Here is a 20,494-nt window from a genome sequence, read left to right as displayed (position 1 = left end):
TGTGTAGGGTACTGGCCAGTGGCAACTGTGATGGTCCCAGTGGATAGTCCATCTTCACAGAAAATGCTGCAGGGCCCTGAAGGCCTCCCCCTGTGGAGCAGGTGAGTGCTGGGGCCTTAGCGGGATCCACCCTGCTCCCCACCCCACGTTGCAGGGTCCTGTCCAGAGACCAGGGCCCAAAGGAGAGGGCTACACACTAGGGAGGCCTCCACCAGAAGCCATGGAACGAGAGGGGCCACCAAGATGGTGCTGTTACCATGATGAAAGACTTCAGATTTTTGGGGAAAAGGGGCTCTGGGGCCTGGAAGGGCATCCAGGAGCCTCACACACCGCTCTCCTCTGCTTATCCCAGAGTAGCATTTAATTCTTCTGGACTCTGTCTCTGCCTATAACCCATGCGGTGGCGCCTGCCTTCCTCCCTGAGAGCAGGGGAGCGGTGGGAGCGATGGTTGGTGGGATGCAGGACCATGTCCACTGGTGTGGAGTACTTGCACTGAAGCATTGCTTTAATTTTCCCATGCATACTCTTAGCTGGGGTAACACAACCCCAGACTCCCCAGGATCCCCAGGGCTCCTGTAGTCACCTGGAAGAGGAGATCAATTCTATGTCTAAGACTTAAAAGAGGAGAGAGCAGGGGTCTGATTGGTCCTAAGTTCACATGGCCCAGCGCCTGCCCACATGGCATGGTCCTGAGGTGCTGGGCAGAGGGTTTTATATTGTACTCCCAGATTTAGGAGCTTCTCTGAGCCCCTTCCCCAGGCCAGTTGGCTGGGGCTGGAGGAGCATAAGGACTACATCAGGACCACAGGTAGGTATCCAGATGAGCCTACCCTCGTCCCCTCAGTCAGGTTGACCAACAACCGGTGCCCTCAGAAGCCATCAGGGGCTTCCTGTCTTCCCAGTACCCTGAACTTGGAGAAGCAGGGGTTACCTCTCATCCCTTCTCTGCTGGAGGGCCCTGCCTATCTCCCCAAGGTCAACTCTGCACACAGGACGGGTGGAGTGGGGCAGCCTAGCTGGTCCACAGCTGTTACGCCCCCCTTCTCCTGTGGGGGGGGGGTGCCTGCTACCCATTTATGAAAGGAACCAAAACAAGCCAGTTTTAGAGCATACAAAGCTGTTTTGTGGGACCAAAGTCAGCCCACTGAGGCACCTTGTGAACTGTGAGGCCCACAGGTACAGGGGTGTGGTTGTCCTCAGTCTCCACCCTGTCTCTGTCCTGCAGGGGACAGTGTCTTCAACACAGCCCCTTCCCTGTAGCCAGTCTGTTCCCCTGCAGCAGGAGGCAGCATTGCACTCCAGCCTTCTGGAAAGCCACTATCTAGGGGAGGGAGGTTGGGAGCAGCTCCAATGCACTTCTCCCCTCTCCCCACCCCGACCTGACCCAGGGAGACGAAGGCGGAATCAGGGCTATCAGACGCTGGGGCTTCTCCCATGGAAACTGTCTGCTGGTGATCAAATCCTGGCTGGCTTGGGTGGGCTGAAGTAGTAGACACTGCCTATGCCCAGCCTTCCCCTAATGCTCATGGACTGGCACCCCCCTCCAGGGGCACTGTGCCTGGGAGGGGACAGGTCCCTGGCCTTACCTGCTGGGAGGCGGACGTGGAGGCAGGCAGAGGTCCTCAGGAGAATGGGGCCTCTGGTGACAGTGTGTCAAACAGAACCAGTGGGTAAAACACTGATGCAGCCCACAGATGTCTTTCCCAGAGCCACATCAGCCAGCCAGCAGTGGGAGGGTGTCCCAGCAAAGATGCTGTGAGCGTGCTGGGTTAAAAACTTGGACTCAGGTCCTGGGAAACTGCTCGGCTCACCTCTAAGCCACTGTAGCCTTGCCTGCCGAGTGGAGACAGTGATGGCAGCTTCCTTATGGAAGGGGTTGGCGGCAACGCGATGTGAGCACTGAGGGGCCTGGAGAGAGGCAGCTGGCAAGTCCTGTAGAAGGTGGTAGAAGGTGGCTTGGCTGAGGTGAGCTGCAAAGGGGTCATGACAGGAGTAGCATTCGGGGGCAGGAGCTGGTGACTGGTGACACTGCGAGGGGCTGGATGTTGGCCTACAAATGTGTGGTATATGCTTGCAGCCAGGGACCGTCAGAGGGTGTCATTCCTGCCACAGTCAGGACCCAGGCGCAGGTCTAACGGTGGGGAGAAGGGGCCCCTTTCACAGCCATCCCAGTGTCTTACGAGCTGTGAGCCTCCCATCCCCATGACTCCGGGCTCTGCTGGGTCCGAGGTTTTGTTCCCAGCTACGATGCTTCTCCCCAGTGACACAGATGTCCCCCAAGATGGCAGGCTGAGACACCACTTGACCATTCCAGGCTCTTCAGGCCACGGAGGCAACATGCACATCAGGGGCTGCTGGACTGGGTGCAGTGACTGGTCCTGATTTGAAGGAGCAAGAGGGCTGGGACCAGGAGGAGTGTGCTGAGCTTGGGACGTTCTCCCGATGCCTCCCGTCCTCCCGGCTGAGGACGACATGAGGGAAGCCACAGCCCTAGGCAGGGCCACCCATGGCCCTTTGGAATGGAGCCTCGAGTCACCTCACCAGGAAAGACCAGGACCAGTGAGGTGCAGGCTGAGGAGAAGAACATAACATGAGTAGTGGGGATGGGAAACAATAAACACTAATTACGATATTTTATTAATTACCTTGATGTGCATAGGGAGAAATATATTAACCAGGGGCTGTATTATCTGTAATTCATATTGTAACCCGGTTTCCGTCCCCCCCAATCTTATTTAATTAAAGGTGTCGATGGTGATTACTTCTCTAGGACAGCCTGTAGATCCCAGGATGCAGGTGAGATGTGTCTGAAGCCACAGGCTCAGATGCACAGGTGGTGAGTGCAACTGTGACATGAGGCCAGGGCTCGGTGCTGTTATGGAAGCTGTGAGGTCAGTACGGCTGGAGGCAGGCACAGGTGCTGGGTTGTCGCCAGGCAGCCTCACATCCTGGCCTCTGTTGCAGCATTTCCAGGCCTGGGTCCCATGCTGGATTCTGATGGGACCAGGTGAGATTTGGGGCAAGCCCTATGGCTCCAACAGGTGGCAGGCACAGGCTTTGCCAGCAGAGCTGGTGTCCTCCTCCACATCAGAGTGACAGGCAACTAGGACTGGGGAGAGGAAAGGGGTCTCCCTGACTCCTGTACTTTCCTACCTTCTGACCTTGGCTCCCTGGCCTTGCTCTGTGTATTAAATACCTTTCTGCCTAAAATTCCTCACATGGTTTTGATTTTCTTGACCGAAGCCCTGTCTGGTAAAACTGCTGACTGAGGAAGGGACGCTTCCAGTCCCCTCTTCAGAGGACACAATCCCACAGTACTGTCAAACGGGCTCAAGCGGCATTTCAGGAAGAAGCAGAAAATGAAAATTCTGTGCCACAGGAAGGAGGACAAAGACCCCCTCTGGTCGGCGCTTCAACTACCTCCAATTCCATGCGCCCCGCACTCGGGGCTGGCTCCTCTCCAGGGACTGAAGGGCTAGGGCTCATTCTGGAGCTCATCTCCTCCCGTTCCAGAGCACGGTCCCGCGGGCTCCATGGACAGGCGGGGCAAGGACTGCAGAGCCTCCTCGTACTTCTGCAGCTGAGTCCAGAAACCCGGATTGGGCTCGGCCACTGGGCGGGCGCTCTTCACCGTCTGGGTACGAGAGGCAGAGGTTGAACGCAGCGCCCCAAGGTCGTCTGCGCCCCTATCCCCCCGCCAACCTGGGAGGCCAGCCCCATCTGGAAGGCCCGTCCCACCTGGACCGCCCGCCCCACCTGGAAGGCCCCCGCCAGGCTGAGGCCGCGGTGCCGCATGAGGTAAGCGGTGCAGACTGCGGCCGAGCGGCTGCGGCCGTTCTTGCAGTAGACCAGGCAGGCGCCGCCGGCGCGCACCGCGGCCTCCATGGCGGCGCAGGTGGGCTCCAGGTGAGCCAGCAGGTCCTCGGCCGGATCGTCGAACACGGGCACGCGCAGCTCGGCCACGCCGGGCGCGCACGGGCCGGGCTGCTGGCGCGAAACATTGACGCACAGGGTGACTCCCGCGCGTGCCAGCAGCTCCGGCGCGGCCGCGGCGCGTGCAGTCCCGAGGAACAGCGAGGGGGCGACGCGCACGAATGGCGGCGGCGCCGGCAAGGCCACCTCGGGGACCTCGCGGCGGTCGGCTGGTCCCGGGTCCATGACCCGCGCCCGGGTCGCGGCACGAGTTTAGGCGTTCGGGCGGCCCGTGGGGCACCCCCGGGGTCCTAAAGGTCTCTGAGGGTCCCACCCGCAGGGCCCTGGCCGCCTCCGCATTGGCCGGGCAGGGCGGGCTCGTCTTCTGATTGGATGCGGGTGGGGGTGGTGGCCATTGGCTGGGCTCGTGGGCGGGTGGGCGAGTGGGATTGGCTGTAGCGTGGCGGGCGGGGCCGGAACGTGGGGATGAATGGACGGTTCCTGGGGGACCCGGAGGCCCGGGAGCTGTAATCCCGCGCGGGAGCGCGGCGTTCTCTCCGGCTTGCTGGGCTGGGCAGGCCGCGACCTGGGCGGACCTGCGGGGCTGGGCTTCTAGAGCTGCAGTGCCTGACCCTGCTCCCGTGGTTGGGCGTTGGTCGTTGGGGGTAGGGGGTGGCTCACAGACGTGGGCACCTGTCCCGGAGCGGTCCGGCCGTGGAGGGGGCGGGCAGCAGGGCCCCGGCCGGGCTCGGGGAGGTGGGCTTCTCCTCCAGCTACCGTGCGGAGCACAGGGGTCCTGTCTGGTATCTTCCGTATCGTTTGGTTGGTAGGCTGCCTGGCTTCGCTTCCTCTTAGGAACTAATAATTGTAATGCCGGCCGAGGTGCCTTTTAGTACAGCTTTGTTTGTTCCCTTTTCTCTGCTTCCTAATTGCCCTTTGTAATTTCTGCATTTTATTTTCCCCTTTACTGTAAAACACGGTTCATATGAAATGAAACTGTTTGCTGTTAAATTTTCATCATTTCTTCAAATACCAGGGTTTTTATTTTTCTTAATTTTTGGTTCATCACTTTTTAAAAAACTAACATCATTTAGGGGCTCCTGGGTGGCTCAGTGGTTTGTCGTCTGCCTTCAGCTCAGGTCAGGATCTTCGCGTCCTGGAGTAGAGCACCGAATTGGTTTCCTGTTCTACCAGGAGTCTCCTCCCTCTCCCTCTGCCAGACACCACCGCCCCCTGCTGCTTGTGCGTGGTCTCTCAAATTAAAAGAAAAGAAAAGAAAAGAAAAGAAAAGAAAAGAAAAGAAAACACATCATTTAGGGGCGCCTGGCTGGCTCAGTGGGTTAAGGCCTCTGCCTTCGGCTCAGGTTGTGATCTCAAGGTGCTGGGATCGAGCCCTGCATCGGGCTCCCTGCTGGGTGGGGAGCTTGCTTCCTCCTCTCTCTCTGCCTGCCTCTCTGCCTACTTGTGATCTGTCAAATAAATAAATAAAATCTTTTAAAAATATATATTTAAAAAAAACCCCACATCATTTAATGTTGACATGAGTAAGAAGACTTATTCAGGTTTTTCTGATGGCCGGTGTCATTCAGGGATGTCTTTCCTGGATTGGTTTCAGTGAAAGTAGCTGTCTTGCAACCCTGTATACAATGATACTGCACTTTGTTTTATTCTAATAGTAAACTTTTTTCGTATTCATTTGTAACAAAGCATCACAAACTCAGTAGCTTAAAACAACAGAAGTTTATTTTCCCCTTTTTGTTTGGGTTTTCCAAATCTCCCTCTTCTTATCAGGACACTTAGTCATTTACTTCAAGACACATCCTAATCCAGTATGACCTCCTGGATTATTTTCAAATACTGTTTCCATATATGGTCATTCACAGGTACCAGGGTTTAGGATTTAAGCTTAATGTTTTGGGGGATGCCATTCCACCTGCAACAGGTGGTATGGTTTACCAAGTTTGTAGGACTTTACCATCTCTCTTTCTTGCTTAGATTTTGTTTATTTGACAGAGACAGCGAGAGAGGGAAAACAAGCTGGGGGAGTGGGAGAGGGAGAAACAGGCTTCCCACTGAGCAGGGAGCCTGAAGTGGGGCTTGATTCCAGGACCGCTTAACAGACTGCGCCGCACAGGTGTCCCTCTTTCTCTTTTCATAGCAAGGGGATTTTATTTTTAAAGATTTTATTTATTTTAGAGAGAAGGAGCAGGAATGGGGAGAGGAGTAGAGGAAGAAGCAGGCTCTGGGCTGAACAGAGCCCCATGTGGGGAACTCTCGATTCTACAATCCTGAGATCCTGACCTGAGCAGAAATCAAGAATCAAAGTCACCTAACCCACTGAGCCATCTAAGCACCCCCCCCCCCCCACAAAGGAATTTTAAAGACAGTCTTTGTGCTTTAAATTCCCAAACCCGCATTTGAAGGGAGTGTGGCAGGGAGATGGGACCTCAGGGGGAAAGATAAGAGATAGAGAGGGGATCCAGGAACCAAGGTGGGTATGAAAGAAGAGGTGAATTGGGAGGTAGAGTTCTGGAGGAAGCACCCCAGAACCCTAGACAGAATCTAGCCTCTGGGAAAGGACTGGGCATGGGCTTTGAGTATCCCTTTCCCCTTGCAGCCTGGGGCGAGGATTCCAGGCCCGGCGCCTGGAGAGAGCCCCACCCCTCTCAAAGCCTCCAGTGGCTTCAGTGGCAGAAAGCCCTTGAGCTGTTTCCCCCTGCTGCGCCTCCGCTTCCTAACCCGATTCCCTGCACTGCCCTCTCTCTGGAGAACTCCCGCGCCGCCTCTGAGACCCTATCCAGGACTCGTCCCTCCGCAGTCTTCCCCAGTGACGCTTTGGTCCACACAGCGAATCCTTGTCTCCGTGACCTGGAGCCCCTCGGTCGCCCTGTCGCAGCAGCGGACAGCTCCCGCTCCGTGTCTGCTACAGACTTGCACGGAACCGACGAAAATCGGCTTTGGAGTCCGGTAGAGCTCCATCAGAACTTGGCTCTGCGGCGTGCGGGCACGCGGCGCTGGGCGAGCGAATCTCCTTGTGCCTCGGTTTCCTCCGGTGTCCCACACGCACAGTCCCCGTGCTCGGTTCCCGGAGGCGTTGGAGCTTTTAGCGCTAACCCCCGGGGAGGCCCTGTCCCACAGCTTGCTCCCCGTGCTCTGCTGGACGTGGACGTTGGGGTTCGCGGTGGAGACTTGGCCGGCCGGTTCGCCGCGCCTCTTGCCGGGCTCAGAAGGAAGCCCAGCACGCGCGGGAGCTTGGGGGGGCTCGGCGGGGGAGGGCGCTCGGGGCCCTGTGAGGTCACAGAGGGACGCCCCTGGGCGGGGCCTGGGCGGGCCGGGCGCGGGGATTGGCGGAGGCCGAGAAGCGGTCTCCAGGGAAACCCGACGCTCTGGGCTGCGGGGCGTAGCGCCGGGCTGCTCTGAGCTGGCGGTTCTGGGCAGACCGGAACGCTGGGTGCCAGCTCTCCGAGCCTCGGTGCGGCCCCGCGGCAGGGGTGCGGTCGGGATCCCGGCGGGAGCGCGGGGAGCTCCGTGTTCCGGAGCTCATGGGGGGCGGCGGCGGAGGCCCGTGCCTGGCACCCGACGTCCCCTGGGACTGGCCCTCTGATCCCCGGCCCGGGGCCGGCAGGCTATTTGGGACCCGGCAGGCTTGAGAGGCTGTGAGTGTGAGGTCCGGCGAGGGCCGCGTCCCTGCACTTGTCGGCCCATCCTCGCGGGCTGGCTCCAGAGGCCTGTGGGGGAGGGGGCGCCCGCTGTTTGTGGCCCCTCTGGGGCCATTAGCAGGCATAATACTGAGCCCAACACAGGACCCTAAGAGGTCGTGGGAGGGTGGCTCCAACCGTCCTTAATGTGGTTCCCGCCGCCCGGGAGGGACCAGGAGCCCCTAGGGGCGCTGGCGAAGGTTTCTCCCGGAGTTTCCAAAAGGATGGGGCATCTAGGTTAGGGGGAGGGGGCTTTGTTTCTCTGAGGTGGATGGGGGCTCTGGGCCAGTCCCTGGACGTCGCCAGGAGCCCTGAGGGCGAATGTGGGTCTGTGGCTTTGCTTCCAGGTTCGAAGACGAGAGGCATGGAGAATAGTTATTCCTCAGCCTTCTATTTTGAAATCCCAGATGTTAACATCTATGAAAATCAGCTGGTGGGGAGGGACATCATGCCTGCTGCCACCCAGGACCAGGGAACCCTGGAGAGGTCCAGGACAATGGAGATGCTCTTTACCAAAAGGTGCGGGGTGGGGTGGGGGCTCCCACAGGGTGGTTCCTGCCTGACCCTGGGGGCCACTTAGCTGGGATCCAGCATTGGGGAAGGTGTTAAAAACCGCTAAAAGTTATTTTGCTCCTCAAAACTCCTCTCTGGAGAGATAGGAAAACCTTAACGTTGTATCAGCAACCCCTGAGGAAAATTACAACAGTTGATGAGGAGCCCCCTGCCTGATGTCCGCATACTCCTCCTAGCTCTCCCACTCTGCCTTTCTGTGTCACTTCCTCATGGCCTTAGGAATATCGGCTTTATACTGTGGCCTTCCCAAGTTGGCACAGCTTCTTCACAGTACGGTAACTGTGAGAAGGTCTACTTTGGGCCGGACACCACCCTCAGAGCCTTATCTTGGCCTTCTGTGAAACCCACCCTGTAATCCTATTGTATTTGTCCCCGGTTCAGACTGTGTCTCCCTGGCTCTTCCCCGGCGCCAGAATCCATGTTAAAGGCCTCATCCCCAATGTCATGGTGACTTGCATTTGTCAACAGAAGCCCAGCACACCCTCCCATGGATCAGCTGACCTCCATGCCCCCCACCCAGCCCTGGAGATGGAGGGAGTAGATTTAGATGAGGTCGTGGGGCCCCATGGTACGATTACTACCCTCATAAGAAAAGGAAGAAGCTAAAGCTTTCCCTCTTGGCCTCACCAGGACACAGTGAGCAGGTGCCGTCTGTGAGCTAGGAAGCTGGCCTTCACCGGGAATGGAGTCTGCAGGCACCCCCAGCCTCAGGGCCCCTTCCAGACTGAGAAACAAATGTGTGCGGTCCAAGGCCCCCAGTCTGTGGGGCTTTGCAATAGTCTGAGCGGACTGACAGAGCCCCCCTTTTGCAGAGGAGGCAAGTTGCTGAGTCACAAGAGGGGAAGGGACCAGTCTGGTGGCAGAACTGGGTGGCCAAGCCCTTGTTCACATTGCCAGCTGGCCGTCTCTGGGGACCCTGCTGCGGGCCTTGGAGCTGACTGGTTGTATTAATGATGTTCCTGATTGATCTTAAAATCATCTCCATTTGTTTTTTAAAGGAACATTTCCCTTGGTTCCTATTTGTTGAATTAAGCAACTAGGGTATCCAAGTGGGAGGAGAAGTGGTGTAGGAGTTTGCTGGGGCTGCGACAGGCTGCCACAGGCTGAGATCCTGAATACAGGAGACTTATTGTCTTTCAGTGTGGAAGCTGCAAGTCCAGGGTCAAGGTGCAGGCAGGGTGGTTTCTGTTGAGGGTGAGAGGGAGACTGTGCTCCAGGCCACTCTCCTTGGCTTGTAAGTGGCTGTCTTCTTCGTGTGTCTACATATCACCCTCTCTTCATGTGCTTCTTTATGTCCACACTTCCCCTTGGCTGAAGGCCAGTAGTCACACTGGCCCAGGCCCATCCTAGACTGTCCACCTGACAGTGGCAGAGGTCCATAGACCAGAGACATCAAGATGCAGCATCTCCAGAGAGCCCTTTTGACTTGAGAGGGAGGCAGAGAGGGAGGCCGTGTGTGTGTGATGGGGGGTAGGAGTAGGTCCTCTTTTAAGTCAGGATTTGTACTTTTAAATAGCAAGAGCAAAAAAGAAGCAACCTCACCTTGGTGCCCATTCTCGGCCCCATCCCTGTGGCCATCCGTCTGTCTGTCCTATGGGTCAGTTTGCTGCTCCTCTCCTTTGTTAGGCCATTCACGGGCCCATGCAAGTCTGCCAAGCGTCCACCTCCTGCCCGCTGTGCACCAGCTGCCGGCTCCTGAGAGAAGCCCCTGCCGGGAGCACTCTGGGCTGGTGGAGGGCACAAGGCTTGCCCTGCAAACAGGTGGAGCAGGGCGACTGTCAGCCTCCAGGTAGCAGAGCTGCGTGTGCCTCCAGGAAACTGGCAGCCATTTAGGCATGTGGAACAGACACAGGGTTGTGCACTTCCCGTGTGACCTGGGGTCATCACTGTACCCCCTGTACCTCATTTTCCCTTTCCGCAGAATGAGGGTAGCAATAGCATCTGCCCTGGGGGGGTGGTTGGGAGGAAGAACTGAGATGGCCTGGGGTTCTCGGCACCGTCATTCATCAGGCCTGTGTCATTGTGTCCCTCCCCTGCTCTTCACCTCCCTAGAGACGTCCCAGAGGCCCCGGAGGAGGAGGAGGAGGAGGAGTCTGAGGGTCCCTCCGGGCAGCAGGACCTGAAGGAGACCTACATCCAGCTGGTCCAAGGCGTGCAGGAGTGGCAGGACGGCTGTGTGTACAGAGGGGACTTCGGGCTGGACATGAAGCTAGGGCATGGTGAATTCTCTTGGCCCACGGGTGAGGTAACCGGCTCCCACTGCTGCTTCCCTCCTGGCCAGGCTCAGCCAGCCACTGCTGTCTCGCTTCTCCTTTCTTTCTCTTTCTTTTTTTCTTTTTTTAAGAGAGGGAGAGAGGGAGCAGGGTGGAGGGGCAAAGGGAGAGAGAGAATCTTAAGTAGACTCCATGCTCAGTGCAGAGCCAGACATGGGGTTGATCTCACAACCCTGAGAGCATGACCTGAGCTGAGAACAAGAGTCAGATGCTCAACTGACCAAGCCACGCAGGTGCCCCTGGTCTCTTCTCTTCTAAGAGGAACGTGAGGTGAACTTGCAGACCACTGGCAGGAAGGGTGCTAGGCTAACCTCTTTCTCACTGGAAAAGTGTCTAGAGAGAAACCTTATAGACTTTCAGGGTCCCTCTGGGGCTTTCTCCCAGGGAGTGGACAGAAATCCCACCCTGTGCACACACACCCAAGTGACCAGAGGGCTAAATGGCTGCCCCTTGCTGTTCTACACAAAGAGTATGCGAGTTAAGATTTTTTTTTTAAAGTTGGGTGGACTCTGATTTGCTCTTACAAAACCATGCAAATTAGATGGGTGCTGGTGGGAGAGGGACTGCCCCAGTCCTGTGCCTCTCTACGCGGCAAGTGTCTTTGGGCTGGACGGGCTCCCCAGGAACCATTACTGAGCTCACATTCAACCCCCAGGGAGACTAAAAAGGGCCTCTGTTGGCTATTGGAACTGAAAAGTCCATCCCTGGGGGTCATGTTGCCCTAGGCTTGGCTGGATCCACGGATTCCAATGACCCTGTTGGGCCACCTCTCCCCATCTTCATGTGGGAGGGTCCAGAGTGACCCTCCACCATCTGGTAAGCCCACGGGAGCTGCATCACACACTCCTGGGAGAGAGGAAAGGCCCACTCAAGGCACTGATCTGGCTTGGGTGTGGGTCCTGTGGCCAAAACCAAGTAAGGGCTCGGGTCAAAGGCTGGAGTCCTCAGGCTGGCCAGGCTTGGTACCATGTGCCTGGGGGCTGGGGTCAGTCCACCACCAACCGCATGGGTAGTCCTCTCCATGACCAGAGGAAAGAGAAGGGACAGCAAGCTGGCAACAGTTGCCACCGCGTTCCTCCAGAGTGGTCTGTGAGCACTGTTGGACCCAGCCCACTCCTGGTGTGGACAGAGGCTGTCAGCCATGCACCAGCAGCAGTCTGGGGGTTGGAAAGGGCTCAGAATGGGCATCACATTCTTTTTTTCCTCCCAAGACCCCTGTAAAGGGGTCTTGGCTCAGACAGACCCGCCCCTGACATCTGTGGGGCTCGGCACAGAACAGATAGAGGCCTGCACCCATGGCTCAGGATGGAGGCCTTTAAAAGCAAAGCCACTCCAGGGTTCCCAGCCAGGGTTCATAGCCTGCCCCTGGGGCCACACAGGGGAGCCCAAGGCTGCTGGCCTCCCCACTGCCTGGGCCAGCCTGCTGCCTGGGAGCCCAGGAGGATGGAGCTGAGCCTGGGTCAGAGCTCCTGCGTGCAGCCGGCTCCCACCCAAACCCTGTCCTGGCTACAGCCACACCTGTGCACATTCCCTGGCCTGGGCCAGGGTGGGAGGGAGGGAGCAATCGTGGCCACCAGGGCACCCACCCCCGAGCACCTGCTCTACACAGGTAAGGGACCACCTATAATGGACACTGTGCTCCCCGACTTGGAGGGAGCCTGTGGCTGGCATGGCTAGCACCACCCCTGGGGGCCGCTCTGCCGCCAGCCTGGAGGGCTTCCTGAAGGGTCCTGGGGGGTGGCAAGGAGTGGCCTCTCAGCCCTGCCAGTTCGGGGGCTTTCCACAGACTTACCGCGGGCAGTGTTATCGTGACCACCGCCATGGGCTGGGCACCTACCTGTGGCCCGACGGCTCCAGTTTCACCGGCATGTTTTACCTGAGCTACCGAGAAGGCTATGGCACCATGTTCCAGAAGACCAGGCTCTTCCAGGTGAGGGGCGGGGTGCCCTTTGTGCAGGGGAGGGTCGGGATGCCCTGTATTGGAGGGGGTGGCGAGGCTGCTCCATGTGCAGGGGAGGGGCAGGGTTACCCTTTGTGTGGGGGAGGGTTGGGGTCCTCCAGGCCCCTGGATCAAGGGATATTTAGGTTCTGGGGAATTTTATTTGTGTACCAAGTGGTAGCTTTGTTATTTGTGAAGATTAAAACAGTACCAGGAATAAGATACAATAATAGGGCTCATGAGAAGAAGACGAACCCAGCAAGAAGACAGGCCTCTCCCGGGTCCCGTTTTCCAGAGCAGGGCTGGATATCAGTCTCTGTGTGTCCTTTAGAGTCAACTGTAAATGCGCCATAAATGTTTAGTTTTTATACATAAACCAGATCATCTCACATACGGTGTCTTGAAACTTGTCAATGACATAACTTTCCTCCTCTTGCGTTCTCCCAGGAAAACCCATCCACGTTGGTTTACCCCTTCTCAGATGTAGAGCCCTGTGACTAGGACTGCCGTCAACACACAGGAAACTTCCATCCCCTGACATGACCCGTGCTCCTTTGGGACAGTCCCTCCTCCCGCCCGGCCCTCAGCCAGTCCTCTTGCTTCTGAAAGAATGTCCTGTTAACAAAATACAATATGTAGACCTTTCACTTAGCAAAGGGCATCAGAGATCCACCTGCGTTGCCGTGAGTCCAAAACTCGGTCCCCAGCGCTGAGTGCTCTGGCAGCGCCTGGCTCGGCCACCGTTGTCCCCCCAGCTGATGGGTGCTGGGCTAGTTTCCAGCTCTGAGCGGTTGTGAATCAACCTTCTACACACATTTATGTACCGTGTCTTGTGGTTGTGTGTAGCCCCGCCCTCTAGTCCCCCATGACCCTGAGATTCAGACATATTTGCATATGTCACAATTCCTTTCTTTTACTAGGAAGCAGTATTCCATGGTGTACATATGACATAGTCTTCATTGCTTCATGGAGAGCCACATGTTTGAGTTCTTTCCAGTTTTTGGTTCTTATGAATGAAGCTGCTAAGAACTGGATTACAAGTCCTCATGTGCCTGTCTTTTTTTGCATTTGCATAAATACCTGGGCGGGGATTGCTAGCCACTTGTTAGGTGTGTGGCGCATTTTACCAGACACCCCCCAGTGGTTTTCCAAAGTGGCTGTGCCACGTTCCGTTCCAGCCCGTCAGATGCTAATGTCCTTGCTCCACGTTCTGTCAACCCTTGGTGTGGTCTACTGGTCTACTGGCTTATCAAACTTTCTTTCCTAGTTCTTGCTCTTTATTATATCCCAGTTACAGAATCTTAGCTTAACCCAAGGTGACCAAGACTTTTTGTCCGTGTTCTCGCCTCCATGTTATGGTCTGGGTGCTGACGTTCAGGTCTGTGATCCATTTTGAGGTAACTTTTGCATTTCACGTGACACGGGGATTGGTTCTCCTCCCCTCCCCTGCCCCCACGTGCTGGTGTCCAGTTTTTCCTGGGCCGTCGGTTGAGAAGACTGTCCTTTTTCCACTGCTGGCCTTCGTGTCTTTGTCAGAAACCCAATGTGGGACACAGGTCTGGTTGTCTTTCTTCATGCAGTGTCAGGATTGGCCGGTGGGGGACGGGGTCTGCAGTCCCATCGCCTCCCTTTGTGTGATTTTGGAGAATATCAATGACCATTATTTCATGAGAGGCTGCATGAAGGTAACATTCTAAATCTACAATTCCTCCTCCTTTTATTAACCAGGATTCCTTGATTTATGACACCTTTCATCAGCTGTTTGGTTACTTGGAGGTAGTTTAATGGGAAAAGCAAAATGACCCCTGACCATTTCCCTTTCTTTGCCGGTTATCAGAGTTGTAAGGTGATTGCTGTCTAACGTTCTTCAGTGGTGATCCGTGGAGCTTAGGGAATGGGTTTCGTGTCTTTATAAACTCATGGATTTTAACAGATCTGGTTTCCCTCTGTACATCGCAGTCGCAAAGCTCTTCGAGGCCCGGTTGGTGCTCTTCGGCTCGCGGGAGCCCCTGGAGTTTGGCTCTTGCACTTGACACAACTCCAGCTGGCTTTGGTGGTTTTTTTGCATTTTGCTATGAGGAGTCCCCGGCTTTTTCCTCTGGTTTTTTACTCAATAGCCACGGTATTGTATTTGCATATCTTTCCTCTCGGTCTTAAAAATCTTCATTTCTAACCATTAACATTTCTTACCTGTTTTACATCATAAAATACATATGACAGTTTCAGAATAATAACATAGCATTGTGACCCCCACTATGACTCCTGAAAACAACTCAATGCTCGTTTGCCTTCCTTTTATCCCCACAGCTGACCCCTCAGCAATGTGGAACACAGTCATGGAACAGAATTCCTCCCTGCTCAGTTAATCCAACACCTGGATGTAGAGCTGCACTCACTTGTTTTGCTTTCATTTTTTAGGATCTGATTTTTAAAACCTTGCTTTAATCTTGTTTTGTACTTATGTTTTTACATTAGGTTTTTTAACCTGATATTTTTTTTTTTCTGAAGGCAAACCCAGCAAGTGTGGCCCACCCAGAGGAGCTGGGCATCCATCCCTTCTCTGCTCTCTAGTGTCCGCTCTTGTCATTGGTGATTGTTTCTACTGCTTTATTTTTGCATGTGCACACACGGGCCCGGGCGAGGTCCTCCCACTTAGGCGGTGGGACATGTGCTCTGCGAGCTTTCCATGGTTGCCTGCCGTTTCCCGTCATCCGGGCATCTTGTGTCCTTATAGCTGGTTGGGAAGGATTGACCAAAATGGGAGCTTTTCTCCCGTCTTTGTTGTGCCAAAGGGCCCAGTGGTGAAGGTCTCACTTGTTAATCATTCTGTGCTTTTGTTGGCGATCTTTTGGATACATTCATTCCTAGAAGGGCATTTTTTGATTGCAAATAAATGTGTATCAAAGACAAATTTTTAAGCCTGTGTTGTGTTGCATCCTGTAGACATGACTATTATTAGGATTATATTTTGTTAGCATTGTAGCTGTTAGTATTATTATGGTCTGCTGCTCTACAACCGTCGTGAATGTATGTGACCATAGCTTAGAGGACATTGGGATTATTTCCTTTTGATAGAATCCTAGAAGGGGAGCTCTTGGGTCAGCTCTTGGGGTATGAGCCTCTGGACTCCTCATAGATCTGCAGCAGCTGCTTTTCCAACTGTCTGCCTCCCTGAGCCTCTTGCTTTGCCCTGTCCCCAGTCTTAACCTGCCCATCCCATCTTGTGGCTCATGCCTCTTCAGTGACCGGGAGCTTCTAGTTTGCATGTGCACTGCCCTCCCCAAGCCACTTTCACAGACTATGGTGACACTTCCTGCCCTCTGGCTGCCCCGCAGATTCTTCCAGAAGTCCTCTGCCTTCCTCCTCCCCCGAAACTCCTGCACAGTGAAGTCATCCTCAACACATTTTGCTCATTCTTTTCTCATTTCTTTGGCCTGTTCTAGACTGCAAGCTCTTGTGGGCAGGGCCTTGTGTCACAGAGCGTTATATGCCACGTGCCCAGCCCTGGGGCTTGCAGCCGGAGAGCTCTGACACAGCAGCCCTGGTCTGTTTCACAGATGAGCGCACAGATCCTGGGAGGGACACAGATGCCCCCCGCTGGGTCAGGCCCCTGCAGCTTTGCCCAGGCTGTTTCCTTGGTCCTCCCAGTGACCTCCCACTGTCCTTCAGTGTCAGCACAGGGGGCACACAGCTCTCTGGGAAGGGGGGCTTCTCTCCGAGCTCCCTGTGCTGGAGCCCTTCTCCGAGTTTCCCTCTTGGGGGGGGGGTTGGCATTGTCTTTCATTCAAGACCCTCCTGGCCGTTCTGCTCCATACATCCCCCACGCAGCACAGACAACATCCCGCCCAGTGGGAGCACCCAGGGAGGTCCAGGAAGCACTGTGCTCTGCTGGGTTTGCTGAAAGGGAGGGTTAGCTTTCCCCTCCTCCCCCTCCTGTCCCCTTCTTCCTCTCCCTCCTCCCCCTCCTCTTCCTGCCTTCTCAGTTCATGCCCTCTGATGTCTCTCTGACCCAGTGCCCAGCAGCTCTGCCCCCCCCATGCTGCTGGGGTGCCTGGGCTGGGCCCCCCGGTGCAGCAAGGGGTTCCCTGAGATGAGCCCACACGTGATATCCCCCACATGCTTCTGCGTGGAGACCCCCGGGGGGTATCCCCACTTTCCCAGTGAGGCTGCCCCTGACCACCCCTGGCCCACAGCACCTTTCTCCACCAACATGTTCTGTGTTTACACATTTGCTTTTGGCCCCTGGGCCTGGTGCCTGCTAAGCCTCCACAAATATTTGTTGAATGAAAGCATACAATTCTTAGGATGGTTGAGTTTTTTGATTTGAAGAAGGCAGTTGCAGAGCAGACAGCCCCGCTGAGCTGTCTCTTTGGCGCCGGTGAACCCGGCTTGCAGGGGCTGTACAAAGCAGACCAGCGGTTCGGGCCGGGCATTGAGACCTATCCCGACGGCAGCCAGGACGTCGGGCTATGGTTTCGGGGGCAGCTCATCAAGCTCTGCACGGAGGTCCCCGGCAGCTTCTCCATACACAACTACCCCGAGTACTCGGGCTTCCTCACGCACGCTCCTGCTAGAATCAGCCTCTCAGGCGAGGAGAAGACGGAGTGGGGCCCGCTTGAGGAGCATGACCCCTTTTTCTATGACTATAAGCGATTTCTTCTGAATGACAACCTAACCCTGCCTCCAGAAATGTACATCTACTCGACTGACAATAGCCACCTGCCTATGACCACCTCTTTCCGCAAAGAATTAGATGCCCAGATCTTCCTTAATGATATCCCTCCGTTTGTTGAGGATGGAGAGCCCTGGTTTATAAAAAATGAGACCCCCTTGATGGTCAAAATCCAGAAGCAAGCTTACAAGTACAGGTAAGTCTTCACACCGTTCCTCCTCACTAGGCGCCCAGAAGACCAGCTCCTCCCCTCCTCTGACTGGCCTGTGCTCGGCGCCGGGACCCCTGGGAGGGGGGGTCCCTGGGGCCTGGCTGAGTAATTTGCAGGGCCATCTGTCCGGTTAAAGCAAATGTGCTTCTCCTGTTTGATGCAAGCAACCCAGTGATAGAGGGGGAGGGAACGCCATGCTGGGCCCGAGTGCTGGGACATGCTGGGTTTCGAGGAGAGGGCTGGGGCAGGCAGGTGCTGAGGCCATCGATGGTGGCACAGCAGACTGGTACTTGGGCTCCTGCTCACCAGCAATTGGCAGAAGGAGCTGTCAGGAAGTTGCTTGATGAGCACGGAGCCAGGGCGGCCCCTAGAATGTAGAGCCTGGCAAGGCGCTGTGGAAGAGGGTCAGCTCCTGAGCTTGTGGGGCTGAGTTCAAATCTGGGTTCTGGGACCCTATACATGTTTCCTCTGTGCCTGTTGGAACCAGCACACCAGCCTCTGCAGGTTGTGTGTGTGACCAGGTGTCCCATACTTTGGAATCTGCATGAAGTCCACGCAAAGAGAGGGGACTGCTGTCACCCTGAAGGATGAGTATGGCTCTGACCCGAGAGCCAAGGTCGGGGACCAGCACAGCAGTAGTCGGGGGGCTGGCCGAGCCTCGGGCTTCTTCAGAATGGCCGAGAAGGATGGCGCTGCTCTGTGTTGATCGCCAAAGATCCTCTTCCTCTCCATCCCAGCCCTGGAAAAGTTAGCAGCTACCTGATGGAAACTGATCTTTCTAAGTTAAAATTGTCAAGAGTATTTTCATTTGTTTACTTAACTTTGTCCTCTGATGTCACTAAACTATTTTAAAACTCATGTTTTGTGAGCACAAGTGGCTGACTACTTAGGGATTCATGCACCCCCCCCATCCCTTCCGCCGTCCCTCCCTCCCCCATCCATCTCTCCGCCCACCCACCGCTCCATCCACCTGTCCATCCGTCCATCCATCATGCAGACATCAGCTGAGCCAGTAATTGTTGGTAACTGGGCACAGAAGCTGCCATAAACCCATAGATTCTTGACTGTGGAGGAGGTTATGTGCACACAGGAGGCTTCAGTGTGTGCTGGTGAACAGGCCATGGGACTTGCATGTTACCTACTCAAATAGAAAAGCAAATGAGGGGTGCCTGGGTGGCTCAGTCGTCAAATATCTGCCTTCAGCTCAGGTCATGATCCCAGGGTCCTGGGATCAAGCTCCGCGTTTGGCTCCCTGCTCGGCGGGAAGCCTACTTTGCCCTCTCCCCCACTCCCCTGCTTGTGTTCCTTCTCTCACTGTCTCTCTCTCTGTCAAGTAAATAAATTTTCTTTTTAAAAAAGAAAAGAAAAGAAAAGAAAATGAGCAGAGGTGGGATGTGAGGGCTTGGTGCTGGGCCCCAGACCCATGTGTGTGCCCGACCTCCTTCCCGCCGGGGGCTGGTCCTGGGAGAGCCCCCTTCACACACACATGAAGTGGCCGATGACTTGGGGATGTACAGGGCCCATGATAAGCTTGAGCATCGCATCTGGGGGCCGCGGGTCACACTGCAGTCCTGTGTCTGCACTAACTGTGACTGCCCAGTGGGGTAACCCCCAAGGCGCATGGGGCCTGAGGAGTGGCCTGGAAGGGGAAGAAGAGGGCTTGGGGTTGAGCAGGGTGAGGAAGGAAGAGAAGGGGTATGGAAGGGAGGGTCCAGAGTGGGCGTCCAGAGCTGGGCCCTCGCCACTGAAGCCCGTTGTTTTGCCAGGAACAAGAAGGCTCACACCAGCTGGAACATGGGTGCCATCTTGGAGGGGGACCGGAGAAGCTTTGCACGTCGTGGGCCCAGGGAGAGGCTTGCCGAGGGCATGATCCTTAGGGCCAGGGAAGGGAACTATGACTGGATCTACGGGATCCTCAGGGATGGCCTTGCCAGTGCTGACGTGGCCGATGCCAAGGGCTACACCGTCCTCGCCGCAGCCGCCGTGAGTCTCCACGCGGGGTGTCCCCGGGACTGTGGACCAGTGGCAATCTGGGATCCTCTCCCTTCTGCGGGGCTACTGTCCTTCCAGCCCATAAGTGGGATGTACAGGGTCAGAGGACAGAAGGCTAGGGACCTTGTTAGTGCAGGCCTCACTCACCTGCTGTCCTCGTGAGGCTGGCTTCTTCCCTCTAGGTTCACTGTCACAACAACATCGTCAGCCTTCTGCTGGACAACGGGGCCGACGTGAACAAGTACACAGACGAGGGCCTCACGGCACTCAGCATGTGCTTCCTTCTCTACTACCCATCCCAGTGCTTCAAGCCCAACATCGCTGAAAGGACAGAGCCCAAGCCCCAGGTCAGCTCCTCGGCCTGGCCCCAGGTCTGCAGCACCCATCCCCCAATCTCTGTCCCCCATCCTCCATCCACTTGTCCTACTTTCCTGGCAGTGGTCCCCAGCCTCCCCATCTTTGTGCAGATCGGCTTCAGGTGGGGTGAAGGGACACTAAGGCCCAAGGGCAGGGAGCAGGAGGCAGGGACGGAGCCAGCACACCTGCTCGGGTGTCCCGAGCTCTTGTTGCAACACCAAGGGATCTGTGTCCCATCCTGGCCACATGCACAGTGGTCAGCTGGAGACCCTCCTGCAGGCCCAGGGAAGGAGACGTAGAGGGAGGGAGGAAAGGCTGGTAATTCGGGAGGGAAGTCCCCCTTTGCTGGGTGTGAAGAGTGCTGCCCAGAAGTCCCCGGTCAAGTGTTGGCGTGAACTCCTGCTTCAGATTGTTTGGGAAGCACCCCCGGCCATGGGACCATGGGGTCCCATGGTGGTCCTGTGTTTCACCTGTCCGGGAGCCCCACCACTGCCACAGGGGCTCTCTGTACGCCTCTGTTCCAGCACGGGTTCCCAGCAGGGTGGTGTCCGAGGGCCTGCACTCCGCAAGGCAGGGCAACCCCCAGGGCCGGTCTCCTGAGTACCAGCTACGGGACCGCATCTCCACACCCCTCAGGAAGCCCTGGACCCTGAGGGTCAGCCCTGTGAGGCCAGCAGGCCTGGGACTGACCTCTGCCCAGCAAGCCTTCCTTGGGGGCTGTAGCTTTCTCTCCTTGTGGTCAGGGCCCCTTCTGGGTGGGTGAGGGAACGGCACTAGAAAAGGTCCCTGGGTGGGACCCTTCTCTCACCTCATCCCTGTCTCCTGAATTTCTTCCTTGAGAAAAGGCTTCTACTGAGCAGTAGCCT

At 56.1% G+C, this 20,494-nt stretch overlaps 2 protein-coding genes across 6 annotated transcripts in view; one reads left to right on the top strand and one right to left on the bottom strand.

Annotated features, from left to right (window-relative positions):
- Positions 1 to 2,617: 2,617 nt before the first annotated feature.
- DUSP28 (dual specificity phosphatase 28) lies at positions 2,618 to 4,254 on the bottom strand. Its single transcript, XM_032355391.1, has 2 exons — positions 3,758 to 4,254; positions 2,618 to 3,635 (listed from the first exon to the last, which is right to left on the bottom strand). The coding sequence occupies exons 1-2, from the start codon at positions 4,157 to 4,159 to the stop codon at positions 3,477 to 3,479; spliced, it is 561 nt and encodes a 186-aa protein (XP_032211282.1). The 5' UTR covers positions 4,160 to 4,254; the 3' UTR covers positions 2,618 to 3,476.
- A 2,982-nt stretch (positions 4,255 to 7,236) lies between these two features.
- ANKMY1 (ankyrin repeat and MYND domain containing 1) overlaps positions 7,237 to 20,494 on the top strand; it is a 42,349-nt gene continuing 29,091 nt past the window's right edge. For 2 of the 5 annotated variants that reach the window (XM_032355384.1, XM_032355388.1), the window contains exons 1-7: positions 7,270 to 7,569; positions 7,959 to 8,130; positions 10,237 to 10,429; positions 12,244 to 12,387; positions 16,792 to 17,264; positions 19,046 to 19,262; positions 19,454 to 19,642. In XM_032355384.1, the coding sequence (XP_032211275.1) occupies positions 7,976 to 8,130; positions 10,237 to 10,429; positions 12,244 to 12,387; positions 16,792 to 17,264; positions 19,046 to 19,262; positions 19,454 to 19,642 (1,371 nt within the window). In that variant the 5' untranslated portion in view covers positions 7,270 to 7,569; positions 7,959 to 7,975. Of the gene's footprint in view, positions 7,570 to 7,958; positions 8,131 to 10,236; positions 10,430 to 12,243; positions 12,388 to 16,791; positions 17,265 to 19,045; positions 19,263 to 19,453; positions 19,643 to 20,494 lie in introns of all 5 variants that reach the window. The other 3 variants (XM_032355389.1, XM_032355387.1, XM_032355386.1) reach the window with 3 other exon arrangements.

Source organism: Mustela erminea, chromosome 8, assembly GCF_009829155.1.
Source record: "Mustela erminea isolate mMusErm1 chromosome 8, mMusErm1.Pri, whole genome shotgun sequence".
NCBI lineage: Eukaryota > Metazoa > Chordata > Mammalia > Carnivora > Mustelidae > Mustela > Mustela erminea.
This window is presented reverse-complemented; position numbering and strand designations above follow the sequence as displayed.

Excerpts from the sequence above, each read along its gene's own strand:
- DUSP28 (XM_032355391.1), bottom strand. The coding sequence starts at position 4,159 with ATGGACCCGGGACCAGCCGACCGCCGCGAGGTCCCCGAGGTGGCCTTG. Across the intron at positions 3,636-3,757 it reads GCCTGGCGGGGGCCTTCCAG|ACGGTGAAGAGCGCCCGCCC; the intron begins GTGGGGCGGGCG and ends TCTCGTACCCAG.